Consider the following 20,722-nt stretch of genomic DNA (forward strand, 5'->3'; position numbering starts at 1 on the left):
GTGAGTGTGAGAGTGAATGGTTTTGTGTCTGTGTCAGCCCTGTGATGACCTGGCGAGTTGTCCAGGGTGTACCCCACCTCTCGCCCATAGTCAGCTGGGATAGGCTCCAGCTTGCCTGCCACCCTGTAGAACAGGATAAGCAGCTACAGATAATGGATGGATGGGAAAAACGGGCGAGTGTATCAGTGTGGTGGTGTATGGACAGCATTGCATCTAGAAGAAGAAGAATTTTATTCATCACACGTACTGTATGTTTGTGAAATTCCTCTCTGCATTTAACCCATCTGAAGCAGTGAGCGTGCACACGTGAGCAATGAGCACACACACATACCCAGAGCAGTGGGCAGCCATGATAACTGGGACCGGGGAGCAGTTGAGAATTAGATGCCTCGCTCAAGGGCACCCCAGCCCAAAGCCGCTCCATGTTAACCTAATCGCATGTCTTTGGACTGTGGAGCAAATCCATGCAGACACGGGGAGAACATGCACACTCCACACAGAAAGGCCCCCGTCGGCCACTGGGCTCGAACCTAGAACCTTCTTGCTGTGAGGCAACAGTGCTAACCACTACACCTCCATGCCATCCCTCTCGAATCCTTTGTGTGAACAAAAGCTTCAGTTTACTCAATTTAACATTTACATTTATGTACAAAACAGACAGCTTTAGGGTAATGCAACAAGTGTAACATGTATGATGCTTTGCTGTCCATCTATAAGATAAACTGGAAAATCAGTATCTTGGAGTCAAGAAAATCTGATATTAGAACCACCACAAGTAAAACGATCAAAAGCAGACTAGGAACATTTTAAGTGAAAATAGTACAGCATTGTTTAGATTTAGTTTAGGGGTGTAGTTTAGTTTATTTAAAGTAATACTTAGATGTAATCCATTACACAGAAAAGTCTTCCAGAGAGTGAGACAGAGCCAAGGAGTAGAAAGATCTTGGGAATTCACATACTCGCGCAACTTCGTGCATAGTTGCGAATCACACGTGCTTTGACTGTGAGGTCTCGCCTCTTCTCTGCCTGATGGAGAGAATTTCCTCTCATTAATGAATTCTTTTCAAAATTTTTGATTTGTGTGCCTGCATGAGTTTGGAAGCCATTTTTTTTTGTTTGAGTTTAATATTTCACAGATATATTTTTTTTAAAATTGCTTGTTTTTATTTCCGTCACAGTTTGTGAAGTTTGCTAACATTGAGGAGGACACACCTTCATATCATCGGCGCTATGATTTCTTCGTCTCCCAGTTCAGTGCCATGTGCCACTCCACACATGAAGACCCAGAGACTCGGACCAGGTGTGTGTGTGTGGTGTGATTTTTGTATGTAAATGTTCTTCCTAGCATAATTTTCAGGTGTGCTGGTTTAGTTCTTTATCAAGAATCAGGATGTTTGGGAAAACAAGGTGTGTGTGTGTGTAGGATTCGTGTAGCAGGAATCAAAGGGCTGCAGGGAGTCGTAAGGAAGACTGTGAATGATGAATTGCAGGCAATCATCTGGGAACCTCAGCACATGGACAAACTCATTCCCTCTATGCTGTTCAACATGCAGGAAAATGACGAACTAGACAGGTACTCTCTCTCTCTCTCTCTCTCTCTCTCGAAGTGTGCATTGGGACACTGACTCTGTGTGGGATGCCCCCCCCCCCCCCCCCCAAAAAAAAAAAAAAAAAAAGGTTGAGGAAGCAGATTATTTACAATTTTACTTTCACACAGTTTGTCAGAGTTGAAGCTTATGAGACCAAAAAAAGCAACTTTGATTAACATGGCTGTGCTCACTCTAGGACCCAAATTGTTTTAGCGAAAAAAGTGCTAAAGACTCAAATTTTTCTTTAGCAATTTGCAGTTTCGCTTAGCAAGAAATGCTAAAAGAAGAATTTTCTTTTTAGCAAAGTCATTTTTTTAGCAAGATATGTTATACTTCTAAATGTTTCTTGCACTGACATAATATTGAGAAATGAATTGTTATTGTAGTTTGTTGGTGTTTCAATAGTGTTTGCAAGCTTGTTTCCTGCCTTTGTCTTTCCATGTTCTTGATTTATGTTCATAGCATGCTTATTTATTGCTCATTCCCATCACCAAGTGTTTGGATCGTTCTCAGATTGCTGTTTTTGACATTTGGACAGGGCGAATCTGGGGGAATGAGGGCTGTGGAGAATTCATCAACTCGCATCTTGCAAGGACTACTCAGACTGGCCTGAAAGATGTGAAATGCATTAGCCAAACTAGAGCATATTTAAGAGCTGATCTACGGCTTTATATTAGCTGATCACACAAACTTGAACTCTGTCTGCCTTGGTTTAGGGAGTATACAATATTCAAGGTTGAGCAACCTTATAGAGTCATATAAACTATGTTCAATGGAAAGGTGATACATCACTTTATATTAGTGGCCTATACAAATTTGAGCTCTATCTGCCATGGTTTGGGAGCTATAGGCAATTCAAGTTGAGCGACCTCGAGTCTGACCTTTCAAGGTCCCCCGAGGTCATGTATGCTATGTTCAGGAAAATGCTGATTTCATATTAACTGCTCATACAAACTTGAGCTTCATCTGCCATGGTTTGGGAGTTAGAGGCCATTTAGAGGTCCATGGTAACCCAAGGTCATGTATAAATTTTAACTGGCCAAGTTGGCCTGGCCAACATCAGTGTCTGACTTGACCAATATCAGTGGCTGGCCTTGCTAATATATTAATTTTATTTTTAATTTTATTTTTTTCAAAATTCTATTTTAACATCTCAACCACTGGTATTGCCTCGTGTGTATGTGTAATTGGGATTGTGTGTGTGTGTGTGTGTGTGTGTGTTCATGATTGAGATGTGTGTGATTGGGATTGTGTGGGTATGTGTGTGTGTATAATTGGGATCCGTGTGTGTGTGTTTAGGGGGAGGGGGGTGTCTTTATGGGTAGGATGAAGGGAGCTCAGGGAGTTAAAATCAATGGTTGTTTCTTATAAATTAATCTCATAACCCAAATATAATCATATTCACCATTAATTTCTCAAATGAAATACTTGCAGTCAAAACTTTGAACCATGTGCGTCAAAACGCTCTGAAAACAAGGTACACTTGGTCGATATATCCTGGTTCATCTGTGAGTTCTTCCAAAGTTCTGTCAAGGTTGATATTATGTAGAAAATACATCTTTAGAATGGTTATACTGTGTTTTTATCCCTAACTGAGAAAGCTAACAGAATATTCTAATATGTTATCTCACTTTTTAGATAAGTTTTTGTCATACGTAAAGTCGGATAATTTATTTTAAACAAACCTCGCTATAATCTTGTTCACTAATGAGCGAGAATTGCCAACATTATCAGCGCAACTCGGAAATTGATCATTTTATATGTAAGGTCCGATGCTATTGGAAGACGTAATTTGCGGTCAACCAATAAGAAGCTTTGAAACTCGGGGGCGTTGGTTATAAATCAAAACATCGAAGATGGATATGAAAGGTACTGTTTATCTTGAGAAATCGCAATTGTTTGATGGATTTTGCTTAAACTTTAAATGACTTTCGCATAAAATGCGAATACAGATGATTTTCTTTTCGCAAATTGGAATAAAACTTCGCAATTTGTGGACGTGCGAGCGGCTAGCGTGAGCCCAGCATGGGAGTAAACTGCATGCTTGTGTGGTGGTGCTGCTGCTTGGTCAGAATTCCTTCTATAATAAAAACTGCACACCTCTAACACACAACACCCACAAACCCACTCATCCAAATTAGACAGCACACACTCAGTCGTCCATGCTCTTCATATGAAGGATAACAATCTGCATAGGTATACACACATACATAGAGCCAAGTCCAGAATAATGGGTGGGCATGGTGGTGTAGTGGTTAGCCTCACAGCAAGAAGGTTCTGCGTTTGAGCCCAGCAGCCAACGGGGGCCTTACTGTATGGAGTTTGCATGTTTTCCCTGTGTCTACGTGGGTTTCCTCCAGGTGCTCCAGTTTCCCCCCACAGTCCAAAGACATGGGTGGCCATGGCTTGAGGTTGGGCTGAAGTGCCCTTGAGCAAGGCACCTAACCCTCTCTCTCTTTTTCTCTCTGGGCACTGTAGCAGAGCTGCCCACTGCTCTGGGTATCTGTGTGTGCTCATTGCTCACTTGTGTTTGCATGTGTGTGTTCACTGCTTCAGATGGGTTAAATGCAGAGGTTAACTTTCACTGTCTGCTTAAGTCTGTGCTTGAGTGTATGCGCTGTTTCTTCTAAATAAGCATAAAATGTGCAAAATAAACATTCCAACAAATTAAATTTATATTGCGCCTTTCACCAACCCAAGGACGCTTACACACAAGTCATATTTTCTAGTCAAATAACTGGAAAAGCTACTTACATTTTCGCTAAAGAAGAATGGATTCTTATAAGAACTACTTTTTAATGACATGGGGGGAACAAACTGGCAACATGATTAAAATCTCCAAAGAATATTTCAAATAAATACGATATACAAATTATCACATGCCTAGAGCAGCTATATATATTTTAGCACAGATTTCAGGATCCAGAATAAAGTCTCAAGATCTTGAATGGTCAAATATCTGCCAGGATTGCTTATATTAAAAAAAAAAAAAAAAAAAAACCTCTTAAAAAGGGGTCTCTGTTCAGTTTCAAAATGTTACTTTCATTGCTACTTGAGGTTGTCAGTTTTAGATTTCTGGGAAAGGCTGCACAGAAGAAGCTATTCCTGACAGCAACTGACAAAATGCAGTTCCTGAACTTCATCAGGTGTTATTGGATATTGCAAGATTGACGACATGGTTTCTGCTGTGTCATCATTTTAGCTCCAATGTTGGTTGCTTTTGCAGGTTGATTTTATTCCTGATTTATGCTTCCACCTGAACAGGCTCCTGATGCTTTTAGTGCATCGGAAAAACACTTCAATTGGGGCTGAAAACAGCAGTTTGGGAAAAGTGCTGTCTGACGCCAAAGTCTCCAAACTGCTCAACTTGCTCCACGGTTACTGGTCAATAGAAAGGTGTGAAGGACTGGAGGTGTGTTGGACACCCTTTCCTCCACGAATACATGCATCTCGGACAGTGTTGAGTTGTAGTGAATCCATCAGTTTAACTGCATTTCACACTGGAAATGTTGTTCCTTTTTAAATCAAATAGGTTGTAAATCAAGTAGCTTCTACTGAAACTACTGTACTGACCAAGTAGCAGAGTATTAATTTTCTTAACATACTCTACATGTTTTGGAACTGATGGACCAATGTGGACCATGAAATGACAATCTTTGCTATTCAAAACAAGACGACCATCATCTCTCTCTCTCTCTCTCTCTCAATAAATAAATAAATAATATGGGTCTGTCTCAGAAACTGGGTACTTTGGGGGTTCCCCACTAAATATACTCAGTCAATAAACTATACGGTTTTGAATGGTGATGTTGGTTTTAATTTGAAATAAAATGATGAAAGAACTAATACAGATAAAACTAAATCTTTGATGTGAATATTTAGAATTTGGCAAAAATTCTGCAAATTTGTGGAAAAATGGCGGCTTGATCTGGGACATGATAAATGGTTGACTACATCACATTCCCTTAAAAAGGTTGTAGTCCTCTGAAAAGTCTACAGTTATCACTAATTGTATTTTAAGTTGTAACTTTATACACCTAAGGATTGGTGCGCTCACAGAATAATCATAACCGTAATAAAACATCATGCAAAATATTTGATTACTGTTGTAACTCCATTTTCCGCATACCCAAAACCAATACGATCGTGTGTTTTGATCTAAACGGAAAGTCTCAGGGTCAAGGTCACTACCTCACCAAAAGTAGTAACTTAATCACTACACCATATAAAAATGTAGTTATAAATCTGCGATTTTGTTTTAGTCTTGCAGTATAAGACAATAGAATGTTTCTTTTTCATCTTACTTTCATATTTTGTAGTGTTTGCATATTTTTGGCCAATATTTTGCAACCATGGTCAATTTAAGCCTAGGTCACAACCGGACGTACGATTTTTTTTGGCCGTGCGATTTTTGGCGTTTCCCAAATCGCTGTTTTTTTTTTTTTTTTTGTTCATGGAGAAAGACGCACGTTGGCCGTAAGTTTGTCTTGCAACCTGAAAAAAACGTAAGCGCCCGTAGGGTTTGTTTGACATGACAAAGAACCTCTGCGGCCAGTCTACGGCTCGAAAATCAGCACGTCACACACGCGCCCTTCGTGCGTTTCTTGCGTTTTTTGCACGTAGACTGGCCGTAGGAGCACACATGGCCGGTTGTGACCGAGGCTTTAGATCAAACTTTTGATAGAATCTGCGGCCAGTTATTTTGCCCCGCCTCGCACTCCGTCCAGTGCAGTAGTGATGTCCCATTGCTCGCACGCCGCAGCAGAGACCCGCGCGACCATCAGCTGGTACAATCGCTGTTCTTTTACCACCGCCGTTATTCTCATCTTTCCGGTGTGTTCTTGATTTTTCCATTGTGTCCTATTGTCCTATTTCTCCATATCAAATACCCAAAATGCATCATATTATTCATATTTAAGTGAATAATCAATTCAGTTATCATAACTTGGCATTTTTAACCCAAGCAATCAAAAAGAGGAAATTTATTCAGTATTTTCACTCATCTGTGAAGGAGGGGCTTTAATTCTTCATGATGTAGCTATTTTATATGAAAATCATTTGAATTGTAATCAAAAAAATTTTCCACAGTGGAGGCCAGATAAAGCAAGATACTATCTTTATTCTTATTAAACATGACAAAAGAAACATTGAGTGTTTAGGTAAATTAAAAAAAAAAGTAAAATTAGAAAATTTATTTTTTGACCATAATGTCCCAAGTGAGAGACCAGTTTCTGAGATGGACCCATACACCAAGTTTCAAGATATTATTTGTCACATTTTTCAAGTTCTGCTGCAGGAAACCAACCCTACCTCTTTACACTGACCTCAGCAGCCTGTGGCATAAACCCACCGGACCTTTGGTCCAGGCAAGCTAAAAATTAAAATTTCTCACATTTCTTATTATCAAAAGGCACACATAAATTACTTAATCAACACATATACCATCTTTCAAGACCGTACCACTCATAGTTTTCAAGTTCTGCTCAGAAACTAAACCTACCCCTAAGACTAACCTGAGAGACTAAATCAAAATCAAATCAAGTTTATTTGTATAGCGCTTTTGACAATAAACATTGTCGCAAAGCAGCTTTACAGAATTTGAACGACTTAAAACATGAGCTAATTTTATCCCTAATCTATCCCCAATGAGCAAGCCTGTGGCGACGGTGGCAAGGAAAAACTCCCTCAGACGACACGAGGAAGAAACCTCGAGAGGAACCAGACTCAAAAGGGAACCCATCCTCATTTGGGCAACAACAGACAGCCTGACTATAATATTAACAGTTTTAACAGGTCCTCATGGGGCCGTCCTTCACAGGAGCGGTGCGATAAAACTCCGACCAGACACAGGGCACCAGGATGGATCAAGCAGGTCCGAGGGGCAGAAGAGGCCAGCATCTCAATCCCAGGATCAACATGTAACTCAGAGGGACAGATTGGGGGGAGAGCGAGAGAAAGAAAACACGTTGTTAGGTGTGCCCTAAAAATGACAAGTATTAAATCTGTGTGGTAGGCTCGCAGAGACGAGAGTCTTTACATCAGGCATAACACACAACAATGGCATGTTAATATGGTAAAAAATATCATGACCTGCTCTGGCTGGATGCTTGATTGGGTGATGCGAGCACACTCCTCAGCAATGATGAGATGCAGATGGGACCCTTAGGACTGGCCAAGACAATTCAGTTACATTTCACCGGGTCTGGGACATGCGACAGAATGTCTGACGGCCGATTCCCTGCAGGCTACGATAGCCGGTCGAGGTCTCCACCCTCTCCACCAAAAGATTTCCTGTTGACTCCATGTAACTTAGAGGGACAGATTTGGGGTGGGGGGGAGGGAAAGAAAACACAGGTGGTTAGGTATGCCCAGTGTCACCTGAATAAGTAGAAACGGTATACATATTGCACCGAGTACAAGCAGGGACTCCGGCAACTAACTATGACAGCATAACTAAAAGGAGAGAGCCAGAAGGTAACACAGGCATGAGGGAGCCCCGGGACATAAAGCAGCCAGCCACTACACCGTCAACAAACTTGAGTGAGCAAGCGAGTGGGGACTGACAGCATCCATACATCCCAGTTTACCAAAACACTCTATGTCTGAGGACCCTCCAGATCTACTCCTTTACCTCATAAACACCATTAACAAAAGGCTTGACTAAACAGATATGTTTTCAGCCTAGACTTAAATGCTGAGACTGTGTCTCAGACTAAGGGCCTCTGCATGCTCTTGCGACAAGGCTTTCGCAGATAGCTTTTCGCAGACAGTTGTAATTTATTGTTGAGCGGGGAGTAATAGGCGTGCGCGATGTTATTCACCGCCACAACGCAAGGGGGCGCAAAGTCGTGAAATCGCTAGGAGTAGTTGGTGTGTGTGGTTAGTGGAGTGTTTATCCTCCGGAGATAGAGATAATGACTAGAACTGGAGTCGTATAGATGTATGTACTTCCTCACTTCCTCGATCAACCGCTCTTCGTGCTGCTCCATCTTCGCTCGTGTTTTTAAAAATGGCGGTCGTTAAAACAAACCAAACCGGGAAAGTAGGGAAGAGGAAGTGCGTGTACAGCGGATGTAGAGTGGACCAATCAGAGCCCTCTTGTCTGCGACGCTGTCTGCGGTGGTCACAATTTTTGGGAGGTGCGCGCAGAGTGTCTGCGAAGGGGGGGGGCTTCGCAGATGGCATCTGCGACGCCATCTGCGAGGACTGGGTTGTCAGCATAAATTGGCCTTAAGTCTGGAACGGTTTCCATGGAAACATGAAAAATTAAAATTTCTCAAATTTCATAATATGAAAAGGCACATCTACATCACCTTGTTAACATGTGTACCAAGTTTCAAATCCGTATCATGAATAGTTTTGGATGTATGCTCCGGAAACGAACATTGCTCTTAGAAACTAAGTCAACATCTATTTTTTTTTGTAAAAATTTGTAAAATACTTTTTTTCCCCCAAAATAGCAAAAGGGGGCAGCACGGTGGTGTAGTGGTTAGTGCTGTCGCCTCACAGCAAGAAGGTCCTGGGTTCGAGCCCCGGGGCTGGCGAGGGCCTTTCTGTGTGGAGTTTGCATGTTCTCCCCGTGTCCGCGTGGGTTTCCTCCGGGTGCTCCGGTTTCCCCCACAGTCCAAAGACATGCAGGTTAGGTTAACTGGTGACTCTAAATTGACCGTAGGTGTGAATGGTTGTCTGTGTCTATGTGTCAGCCCTGTGATGACCTGGCGACTTGTCCAGGGTGTACCCCGCCTTTCGCCCGTAGTCAGCTGGGATAGGCTCCAGCTTGCCTGCGACCCTGTAGAAGGATAAAGCGGCTAGAGATAATGAGATGAGATGAGATGAAATAGCAAAAGGCACCAGTTCACATGTTGCTTGATATGTATACAAAGTTTCATGAAGATATCTTCAGTAGTTTTAAAGATATGGCCCGAGGGAGGGAGGGATTGATTGCCTGCTAAACTTCGTTTGAGCAGGGAATAATAAAATACTTTACAGGATGGTCAGTTGGAGTCACTTTTCTTTGACGAGTCAGCATAGTGCACTATGTGCATGTGTGGCAGCAGTGCAATGCATAAAATCATGCAGATACATGCCAGACGGGCTGGTTTGAGTATTTCTGCAACTGTTGATCTCATAGGAATTTCCCACACAACAGTCTGTTGAGTTTACACAGAACAACAGCAGCTACAACAGCTACAACAGCAGAAGACCACACTGGATTCCACTTCTCTCAGCCAAGAACAGAAAGCCAAGGCTGAAGCGGGCACAGGCTCACCAGAACTGAACAGTTGAAGACTGGAAAAATGGAACCTGGTCTGATGAATCTCAAATTCTGCTGAGGAACACAGATGATAGGTTCAGAATTTGGTGCCAACAGCAAGAATCCATGGACCCAGCCTGTCTTGTGTCAACAGTCCAGGCTGGTGGCGATATAATGGTGTGGGGAATGTTTCCTTGGCACACTTTGCACCCCTTAATTGCTGACCATGTGCATCCCTTCATGGCCACAATTTACCATCATCTAACAGCTACTTCCAGTATGGTAATACACCATGTCACAAAGCGAAAGTCATCTCAAACTGGTTTCAGGAACATAATGAGTTCCATGTTCTTCAGTGGCTTTCCCAGTCACCAGATATGTAAAATCCGATAGAACATCTTTGGGATGTGGTAGAACAGGAGATTTGCACCATGACAGTGCACCTGGAAAAATCTGCAGGAATTGTGTGACGCAATCATGCCAACGTGGAGCAGAATTTCAAAGAAATGTTTCCAACATTGTGTGGAATCCATGCCATGAAGAATTGATGCTTGTTTCGAGAACAAAAAAGGCTCTACCTAGTATTAATGTTCCTAATAAAGTGGTTTGTGAGTGTATGCTGCCCATTCAGCTTTTAATATGGGACAGATTGGAGAAGAGTCATACAAGCATGCAGCTTTAAATGAGCAAGTGAAATTTGAAATATAAATCACGCTTTCAATCAGTGTTTCCTGGTAGAAGAAATGATTTGTGTATAATAATCCTCCTCAGATGAGGACACAAATGTCATCTCAGTAGAAGCACCCCCACCCCCCAAGTGGGCAAAAATAACACGGGCTTGTTCACATGCTCACAGCAAACTTGCCGTTTGCTGCTTGCTAAATATTTCCCAAAAGTCACACTGTTGAGTGACTCACGACTTGACTCGAGACTGAAGATTCGTGAAATTACTGGTCTGTATACAAACAAAAAAAGGACTATATTAAGACCACCAACATGCTGTAATAAATGAACCAGTCTACTTGTGTGCATCAGTTCCATGATTGTCATGCGCAGTAATTAATTGCAGCACTAATGCATGCCGCTCACAGCAGTAAATCAGAATACAGGAAGAAATGTATGAAGCAGTTTTGGGAGCTCTTGATATAGCTCAGTTGTCAGGTGAATTGTCCAAAAGAAGTAAATTGCCTCAATGTTGTGCTTATGTTTGGCCTAATAAAGGTGCCTTAATCTGGGTTCATCTAGGGTTTGATCTCAAATAGTTAAAAATGGTTGTTGTAGATGCTCAGATGTTTTTATCCCCTGCCCAAACGAAGTTTGGCGGGGGATATAGAAACGGGTTCCGTCCGTCCGTCTGGTCACGTTTTCGTTTCCGGGCCATATCTTTAAAACTACTGAAGATATCTTCATGAAACTTTGTATACACATCAAGCAACATGTGAACTGGTGCCTTTTGCTATTTTTTTGGGGGAAAAAAAAAGTATTTTTCAAATTTTTACATAAATTGATTTTGACTTAGTTTCTAAGAGCAATGTTCGTTTCCGGAGCATATATCCAAAACTATTCATGATACGGATTTGAAACTTGGTATACATGTTAACAAGGTGATGTTGATGTGCCTTTTCATATTAAGAAATTTGAGAAATTTAAATTTTTCATATTTCCATGGAAACAATTTGAGTTAGTCTTGGGGTAGGTTTTGTTTCCAGAGCAGAACTTGAAAACTGTAAGTGGTATGGTCTTGAAAGTTGGTATATGTGTTGATTAAGTATTGCATATGTGCCTTTTGATGCTAAGAAATTTTAACTTTTAGCTTACTCGTACCAAAAGTCCGGTGGGTTTATGCCACGGGCTGCTGAGGTCAGTGTAAAGGGGTAAGGTTGGTTTCCTGAAGCAGAACTTGAAAAAATGTGACAAATAATACACTATATTGCCAAAAGTATTTGCTCACCCATCCAAATTATCGGAATCAGGTGTTCCAATCACTTCCATGGCCACAGGTGTATAAAATCAAGCACCGAGGCATGCAGACTGTTTTTACAGTTTGGAGCTGGCTCCTTCCTCTTCCAATATGACCATGCGCCAGTGCACTAAACAAGGTCCATAAAGACATGGATGACAGAGTCTGGTGTGGATGAACTTGACTGGCCTGCACAGAGTCCTGACCTCAACCCGATAGAACACCTTTGGGATGAATTAGAGCAGAGACTGAGAGCCAGGCCTTCTCATCCAACATCAGTGTGTGACCTCACAAATGCGCTTCTGGAAGAATGGTCAAAAATTCCCATAAACACACTCCTAAACCTTGTGGACAGCCTTCTTAGAAGAGTTGAAGCTGTTCTAGCTGCAAAGGGTGGACCGATGTCATATTGAACCCTATGGATTAGGAATGGGATGTCACTTAAGCTCATATGTGAGTCAAGCAGGGGCTTCAAAGTTTGGGAGAATAGCAGGGTACAAATAATTTACAGCAGGGTGCAAAATGGTAAAATGTCTGCCAGCGGCAAACATAATGCACGCAAAGCGTGCAGGGATATATATATAAATAGATAGATATGCAAGTACGAATTTTTCATGGGGCGGGATGGTTTGGAACAGGCCATCTAAAATTGGGATAACATTTACCCGGGACGGGTATTTGAGGCGGGTCGTCTAGCTTAAGCTTGATTAGCGTTGTTACGCACGCCAGTGTTTCCCACAGAAATTTTGGAGACTATGGGGGAGGCGCGGGGGTTGTTTAAAATTGAGTGATATGTTAAATATTAAGTTATTACTGAAAAACTATTGATTAAAAAAACAGACACTGAGAAATGGTCCTATAAACAACTTTACCAATATAAAAGATTACCTGGACTACAAAAATGCAGAAAAATAGGCTTTACTTATCCAAATGCACCTGTTGGTTCAAAAGTTAAAGTGCAGAGAACCTCACAGCACAACATGAAGTTACCTTAAAATATAATATAAATGCCTCAGCTTTCATGTAAGAAAAAAAACTATTAATACTAGTGCTGTGTGCAGTCAGTCTCTCCTGAAGACTAAATTAAACAATAATTATAAACTAATAAAATAAATGGCTCAGGCTTCATAGAAGAAAAAAACAATTTGAACAGAATCTCACAGTATGATGCTGAAGCTGCCTAAACAATGGAAAATAAAATACCATTTTGGCAAAAACGTTGGCATCCATTAATTTCTTGTATTAAGTAAAAAAATATGTTGCCAGATACTGCTGACGTTTTGCAGCCCAAAATATGTTCAAAACCCGCCAAAATGCACTTAAAACCGCCCAAATTGGGCGGGAAAATGCGCAGTCTGGCAACACAGGCGGCAGTAATGGCTGCACTCGTGTCGAGGATGTAAACACAATCTGGCAACACAGGCGGCAGTAATGGCTGCACTCGACTGACAATAGCCGGCGGCATAACAAGCCATAGCCGGCGATTTGCCATTTTTGAGACCGCTGTCAAGGCTGGTGAGCAAATACTTTTGGCAATATAGTGTATCTTGAAACTTGGTATATGTTGGTATATAGGGCGGGGGATATAGATGACTCTCTGTCTTCTTGTATGAACATGTTTTAACATTCGATTATTCATTCACCTTCTTTTAAATGATTTATCCAGGTCTGGGTTCAGGTGGATCTGAGCCCGTCCCAGGAACACAGAGTACAAGGTAGTCAGTGTAATGTGATGCTAGCCAGTCACAGGGATGAATGTGTTTGTGGGCTGGTCACCCCCCCCCCCCCCCCCCCCCCCAAAAAAAAAAAAAAAAAAAAAACTTGAGCAGCATATGCAGTCAATGAATTCTAATAGAAAGAAAATAGCACTATATAACTGCACTGGTCCATTCCAGCAATAGTTTGTTACACTGTAATAGTTACTACACTTACTGTACTATGGGCTATTAGTCTGTTTGTGCACAGCACTGGATCTGACTGTGGCATCTTTTGTGATCTATTTTAGCTTTTTACAGAGCAAAACTAAACATTTTTGGCCATATTGGGTCTGAAATGTCAGTTATTCTGTATTAATTTCTTGTTTATAGAACTGTTGAGTAAAGCACGCCAAGAAATGTTGATCAGCTTGGTATTCGATGTGTTGTGTGTCTAGCCTTATAGCTAGCACATGGGGTTATGATGCATTTGTTGTACATTTTCAATACATGCGCGTGGGCTTGTGAACACTGCTACCTCTGTAGTTTGATGGACAGCTTAGAACCTCCCAGTGTTCTGAAAGACTTTGAAAGCCTTCAGCATTCACACATTACTTCCATGTCTGTCTGAGTTTCCGTTCCAGTTTCCTCTCACTCCTCACAAAGTTTGTGGTGAAATAATTGTGTGTCTTATATGTATTTGCACTTTGTGTTGACTGTATAAACTTCTTTCTTCCTGTTCAACTTGCAAGACGTGAGTGACTCATGGGTACACTCACGCAATCTTTCTCACTGTGTCTGCACACACACCCACATATATTCCCTTATTTAACATCCTGCTTTTTCTTAGATGTGACTGAAGCTTTGGGAGATCAGTGAAAGCGCTTAATGGTTTAGAATGAAATGACTGATAATCACCTAAATTTCAGTTGATTGAACTTCAGTAGTAAATGATTTTAATTTTTTAGTGAAAACATTTTTAACAAATCATTAGTATTATTATGGCATAACCTCATAATTGAGTTTATAAATAAACTATGGTTTTGGAAAGGGGGGAAAAATCCCGGATGTGCTAGTTTAAAAAAAAAAAAACATTAACGCTCTTGCTCACTGTAGAACAGTGTGACCTCCAACCACCCAAAATCAGCTTTCATTGTAACATTCAAGGTGTATCAGAGGTCATAGAGTACAGATGTGAGAAAGCACTCACTGAGCAGGATTGTGCACGTCAGAACTTCCCCTACATTGGCGTAGGTTGAGTGCCACAAGTAACCCTTGTGAAACCTAGAACAAGTTGAATAAATGCTTTGATTTATTTTAAATATTATAAAGATTAGATCTCATGGTCTTCTCATTTTTCCATTATACAGTGGTGCTTGAAAGTTTGTGAACCCTTTAGAATTTTCTATATTTCTGCATAAATATGACCTAAAACATCATCAGATTTTCACACAAGTCCTAAAAGTAGATAAAGAGAACCCAGTTAAACAAATGAGACAAAAATATTATACTTGGTCATTTATTTACTGAGGAAAATGATCCAATATTACATATCTGTGAGTGGCAAAAGTATGTGAACCTTTGCTTTCAGTATCTGGTGTGACCCCCTTGTGCAGCAATAACTGCAACTAAACGTTTCCGGTAACTGTTGATCAGTCCTGCACACCGGCTTGGAGGAATTTCAGCCCGTTCCTCCATACAGAACAGCTTCAACTCTGGGATGTTGGTGGGTTTCCTCACATGAACTGCTCGCTTCAGGTCCTTCCACAACATTTCGATTGGATTAAGGTCAGGACTTTGACTTGGCCATTCCAAAACATTAACTTTATTCTTCTTTAACCATTCTTTGGTAGAACGACTTGTGTGCTTAGGGTCATTGTCTTGCTGCATGACCCACCTTCTCTTGAGATTCAGTTCATGGACAGATGTCCTGACATTTTCCTTTAGAATTCGCTGGTATAATTCAGAATTCATTGTTCCATCAATGATGGCAAGCCGTCCTGGCTCAGATGCAGCAAAACAGGCCCAAACCATCATAGTACCACCACCATGGTTCACAGATGGGATAAGGTTCTTATGCTGGAATGCAGTGGTTTCCTTTCTCCAAACATAACGCTTCTCATTTGAACCAAAAAGTTCTATTTTGGTCTCATCCGTCCACAAAACATTTTTCCCAATAGCCTTCTGGCTTGCCCATGTGATCTTTAACAAACTGCAGATGAGCAGCAATGTTCTTTTTGGAGAGCAGTGGCTTTCTTCTTGCAACCCTGCCATGCACACTATTGTTGTTCAGTGTTCTCCTGATGGTGGACTCATGAACATTAACAGTAGCCAATGTGAGAGAGGCCTTCAGTTGCTTAGAAGTTATCCTGGGGTCCTTTGTGGCCTTGCCGACTATCACACATCTTGCTCTTGGAGTGATCTTTGTTGGTTGACCTTGAATTTCCTCTATTTGTAAATAATCTGTCTGACTGTGGATTGGTGGAGTCCAAACTCTTTAGAGATGGCTTTGTAACCTTTTCCAGCCTGATGAGCATCAAAAACGCTTTTTCTGAGGTCCTCAGAAACCTCCTTTGTTTGTGCCATGATACACTTCCACAAACATGTGTTGTGAAGATCAGACTTTGATAGATCCATGTTCTTTAAATAAAACAGGGTGCCCACTCACACCTGATTGTCATCCCATTGATTGAAAACACCTGACTCTAATTTCACCTTCAAATTAACTGCTAATCCTAGAGGTTCACATACTTTTGCCACTCACAGATATGTGATATTGGATCATTTTCCTCAATAAATCAATGACCAAGTATAATATTTTTGTCTCATTTGTTTAACTGGGTTCTCTTTATCTACTTTTAGGACTTGTGTGAAAATCTGATGATGTTTTAGATCATATTTATTCAGAAATATAGAAAATTCTAAAAGGGTTCACAAACTTTCAAGCAGCACTGTAATCATTATCAGAGAAGCACAAACATGAGAAGCTTTTGTCTTTATTGTTTAATGGAATTGCTTAAAGGAGTGTTAGGCAAGATTAATTATAAGTGTGTGTGTGGGGGGGGGACATGAATTTGTTTTGAATGGTGTTGAAAAACTGTCTTGTGAACTGAATTGGACAATCCACACATGTTGACCCACGTATATTGACTTGATGGTCTGTCTTCATACGTTTCCAACCTTGCTAGATGTTACAAGCGGTTCTGCGGGGATATTCAGACTTTTTTATATAGACACACAATTTTAACATGATGCATTATAATTCCAGTTGTTTGCTAAAATTATTTTGCATGCATCGTTGCATTAGACATATGGACTTTTTTTATTCCATTAACTCATTGCTTCATTCTACTCGAGTGGTGTGTGTGTGTGTGTGTGTGTGTGTGTGTGTGTGTGTGTGTTGGGGACGTGCATGTTTAGAATGCTGATATGTCCCTGATAATGGTCCCGTGTGTGTCTGTGTACGACGGCATATCAGTATTGTTGCTGCTTATAATAAGGGATTGGGAACTGATCAGGTGTATTGATCAACAATAGCAGAGCTCCATACTTAAGAGAATATGGGAATGCATCAACCTGATTTTTGATGGCTTCAGCGACTGTATGACATGAGTATGAACGACATATGTGTACCACTACAGGGTACCCAATTGTAAGCGCAAAGCAACGTATCTCATAAACACTTGGCCATCGGTCAACGAAATTTGTATCTTTATTTACATAAGGTGGATGGGTTTTTAATCCAGCGCTTATTTTTAATTTGCTTTTTAAAAAAATAATGTGGGCTTGTTTATGAATGCTGTAGCAGCCCTTGCCATTAGGAGCATCAGAGTCTCTGACGGGTGCATACGCGTTTTATTCCTCTTGAACATGAGTATAGCATCAAACACCATACACTGTACAACAAGCACCATGAAAACAAAAAATAATTAACATGGTTGTGAACAAGTATACAATTTTGCAGTGTAATGTTTACAGAATATACTTGGAACGTTACACACCTTGTGCCACTCAACCAAGGATGCAAACCTCGACATGTTAGCCAAACGTGCACCATTTCCCTCGGTGTTCAAAGTCTTGTACTAAACCACAGTTCAACCAATGCACTGAACACAAAACACACAGACAACAAACAGTGCACACAGATTTTTACATTGTGTATGAATAACATCAGGATGACTGACGGCAAAGCTTTATAATGTACTGTGCTAAACCTCTGACGGAGGCACATGGTGAATATAAACACAGCAGTGAGCGTCTGTAGCATAACAAATACAGCTTCTTGGGCTGGTGGCTCTGCCTCTAACATGCACAATGAGTGACAGCTCTGGCTGCCACTTACAAACACATTTTACACTCATCGGGGGCGCCATCAGTACCAAAAAAATTATAATAATAAATATATAAAATTTTTTAAAACATATATTACACACGTTAGAATCCACATAATCTGTCTGCCTACAATTCTTGTTAATACTCTATTTTAAGAATAAGTGGTTGAATGTTTATAGGATTTATATGGAATTATCACTGTGATCAGCAGATTAGATTTTGGGCATTGATTCAAAAAGGGTCAAGATCACAGCAAAGTCAACTGTCCTGAAATAGTGTTTCTTGAAAAGCTTCCTTTTTGACTGAAGTATGTTGAAAAGTTAGTTTAGACATAAAGATGACTAACAGAAAGCACTAGACTTGTTGGCAGGATCCATATCAGTAAAATTCATATTTTATTCCAATAATTTTCTGTTGCCCTCTTCTGCATTGTTATACTGTAGGTCCTGTTTAGTTCAGGTGCAGTGAGTGTTGGGAGATTTGGCGGTTTTATTCTCTGCATTGTTGGGGAACAGAGATATTTTAGTCTGTAGCGAAGCTAACTTGAGTTGCTGGTAGAGTTGAAAGAATTTCAGCAACACCATTATTATGGTGCTTCAATTGCTTAACTTAAATTTGTAGACAAACAGGTAACGCACATTTGATCAACAAGCCACATTTCTTAGAAATATAGAAATACACAGTAGGTATGCAATGATTCTATTTGATTCACGGTATTGGGTTCATGATTCAATTTTCCACAATATTAAAAAAAAGAAAAATAAATGAAAAATTTTAATACCAGAAAAATGCAGTATTTATTTTCCTGTTCTTGATCAACTTTATTCTTTGTTAAATAATTTTTTTTTTAATCTTGTTTAATTTTCCCAATAATTAACAATAATTCTTTACCTACAGTTGTAAAGGTTGGTGTAAAATATAATAAAATATTCATTTTATAAAAAATGAGAAATTAATAACAAATGGGGATTTTTGTGAACATTTACTACCATTTGTTTTGCTTCTGTTTTCTTTTGCGTTCAGCCGTCTGGAAAAAGGGAGCTCTGATTTCTTGTTAAATCTATTTGTGTGCACTCAACAGATTTTAGAACTGTATTCCTGTGTGGGTTCTCAACATTAGAACTGTGCTACTTCTGCCTATGATGAAGTCACGTGCATTCCCACAATTGAACATTTACTCTCTCTGCTGCCTAAACAACTTAATTACAGCTAGGAAAAGCAAAGAGATTATGCAACCTAATGATAATGACAATTTTTTTATTTCATCAACTTGAATCGCCATAAATTTGTATTGCAGTTTAATGTTGCATAATATATTGTTACATGCATAGTACATAGAAATCCATGAAGTGCAATAAAGGAAAATATAGGTGTCTTGTACTTGGAGTTGTGCAGGTCAACTGCTTAAATGCTTGATATTACAAATTGCTTTTCAGAAGCTAAATGTGAGTTAAATGCCTTTGACTGTGTGAGAGAGAAATGGAGTAAAATGGCAAAAATAACAATGCTCTCTACCAGAATATTTAAGTCCCAAAACCACACATTTTTGTCCATGTTTGGTGTTTTGTTGGCTTTTTGTAATTTGAGAGATGAGAGATTTGAGGTAAGGGTTTTCTGTATTTAGTGCCTTTCTGATGTTACCTGAAACTCCTTTGAATGACCTCTTGTTAAATATAGACTGCCGACTCATGCATTTTGAATTTCACAGCCAGTCCTCCTTCGATCCGTGGTGTGTGCGCGCGCGTTTTTTTATATACTACTGGGGACCAGATGTCCTCACACGGATAGTAAAACCTGACAATTTCAACCTTGTGGGGACATTTGGATAGTCTCCATAAATCATTTTTTTTCCTTTTAAAAACAAAAAATTTAAAATAAATGAAATAAAAGAGACAAAAAGTTTCCTTTTCATTACTGAGGTTAGGATTAGGTTGAGGTGCAGGTACAGCATTAATTAAAGGGGAACTGAAGTAATTTTTAAGCTTGCTTTATTTCTTAACGTTATTTGATTGTTTTCGGTTTTATTAACCTTATATCGTGACTTGTATTGGCATATTATATTACACTTATCAGCCTTTTCGGTTTTTAGCCATGTTGAACGTAGTTCGTATGGTCCACAGCAGGCGTCGCTTATCCACGCGATCTTCACGAGACTTGTGCGAGACTTCAAACGTGAAGTGTCAGCACCGCCATTTTGAAAACTGTTTACACAGCAGCCATATCGTTCCAATTTGGATTCATTTCAAGATTTGCCAGCTTCATCGGTGATGGAGTGTCAGTCCTGCGCGCTGTGGTGCGTGCACCTGAAAGCATGTCGAGTGGACTCCAGTACACCCGCCATGAACAAGGCGCACCTGAGCTCAATTAAGGAACTGTGCGTTTGCCTATTTAAAGACTGTGCTGATGTATTTGCATCTCAAAGTATTACGATACGCATTACCGAGCCTTTCTACCTGTTGTCTTGATTTCCTGTTTCACGATCCTTGTACCTGTTTCTCGTTCTTGTCCTTGCTTAGCCTTTGATGTACTGTTTGCGCCACGACTGACCCTTTTGCCTGTATTCTCGTTTTTGATCTAGCCTGCCGTTTTGGATCGTTTGCCTGTGTATATATTGTCTCACTGTGTGTGTGTGTGTGTGTGTGTGTGTGTGTATATATATATATATATATATATATATATATATATATATATTCTGCACTTTATTAAACTGTATACTTCTGCACATGCATCCGCCTCCCTCACTTACGTGACATGGAGATTATTCCATACAACTTCCAACCAACGTGGCGTAGAGAAGCGTTGGAAAGACAACAGGATGAGGACTAGTTGGTTTTATTAACTTTATATTGTGACTCGTATTGGCATATTATATTACACTTATCAGTCTTTTCGG

At 40.2% G+C, this 20,722-nt stretch overlaps 1 protein-coding gene across 3 annotated transcripts in view; it reads left to right on the top strand.

The window, feature by feature from the left end:
• The window catches only part of efr3a (EFR3 homolog A (S. cerevisiae)), a 182,667-nt gene that overhangs the window by 73,840 nt on the left and 88,105 nt on the right, over positions 1–20,722 (top strand). For all 3 annotated transcript variants that reach the window (XM_060905946.1, XM_060905947.1, XM_060905945.1), the window contains 2 exons: positions 1,179–1,300; positions 1,424–1,573. In XM_060905946.1, coding sequence (XP_060761929.1) covers positions 1,179–1,300; positions 1,424–1,573 — 272 coding nt within the window. The remainder of the gene's footprint in view (positions 1–1,178; positions 1,301–1,423; positions 1,574–20,722) is intronic.

The sequence above is a fragment of the Neoarius graeffei genome, chromosome 23 (assembly GCF_027579695.1).
Source record: "Neoarius graeffei isolate fNeoGra1 chromosome 23, fNeoGra1.pri, whole genome shotgun sequence".
Lineage (NCBI taxonomy): Eukaryota > Metazoa > Chordata > Actinopteri > Siluriformes > Ariidae > Neoarius > Neoarius graeffei.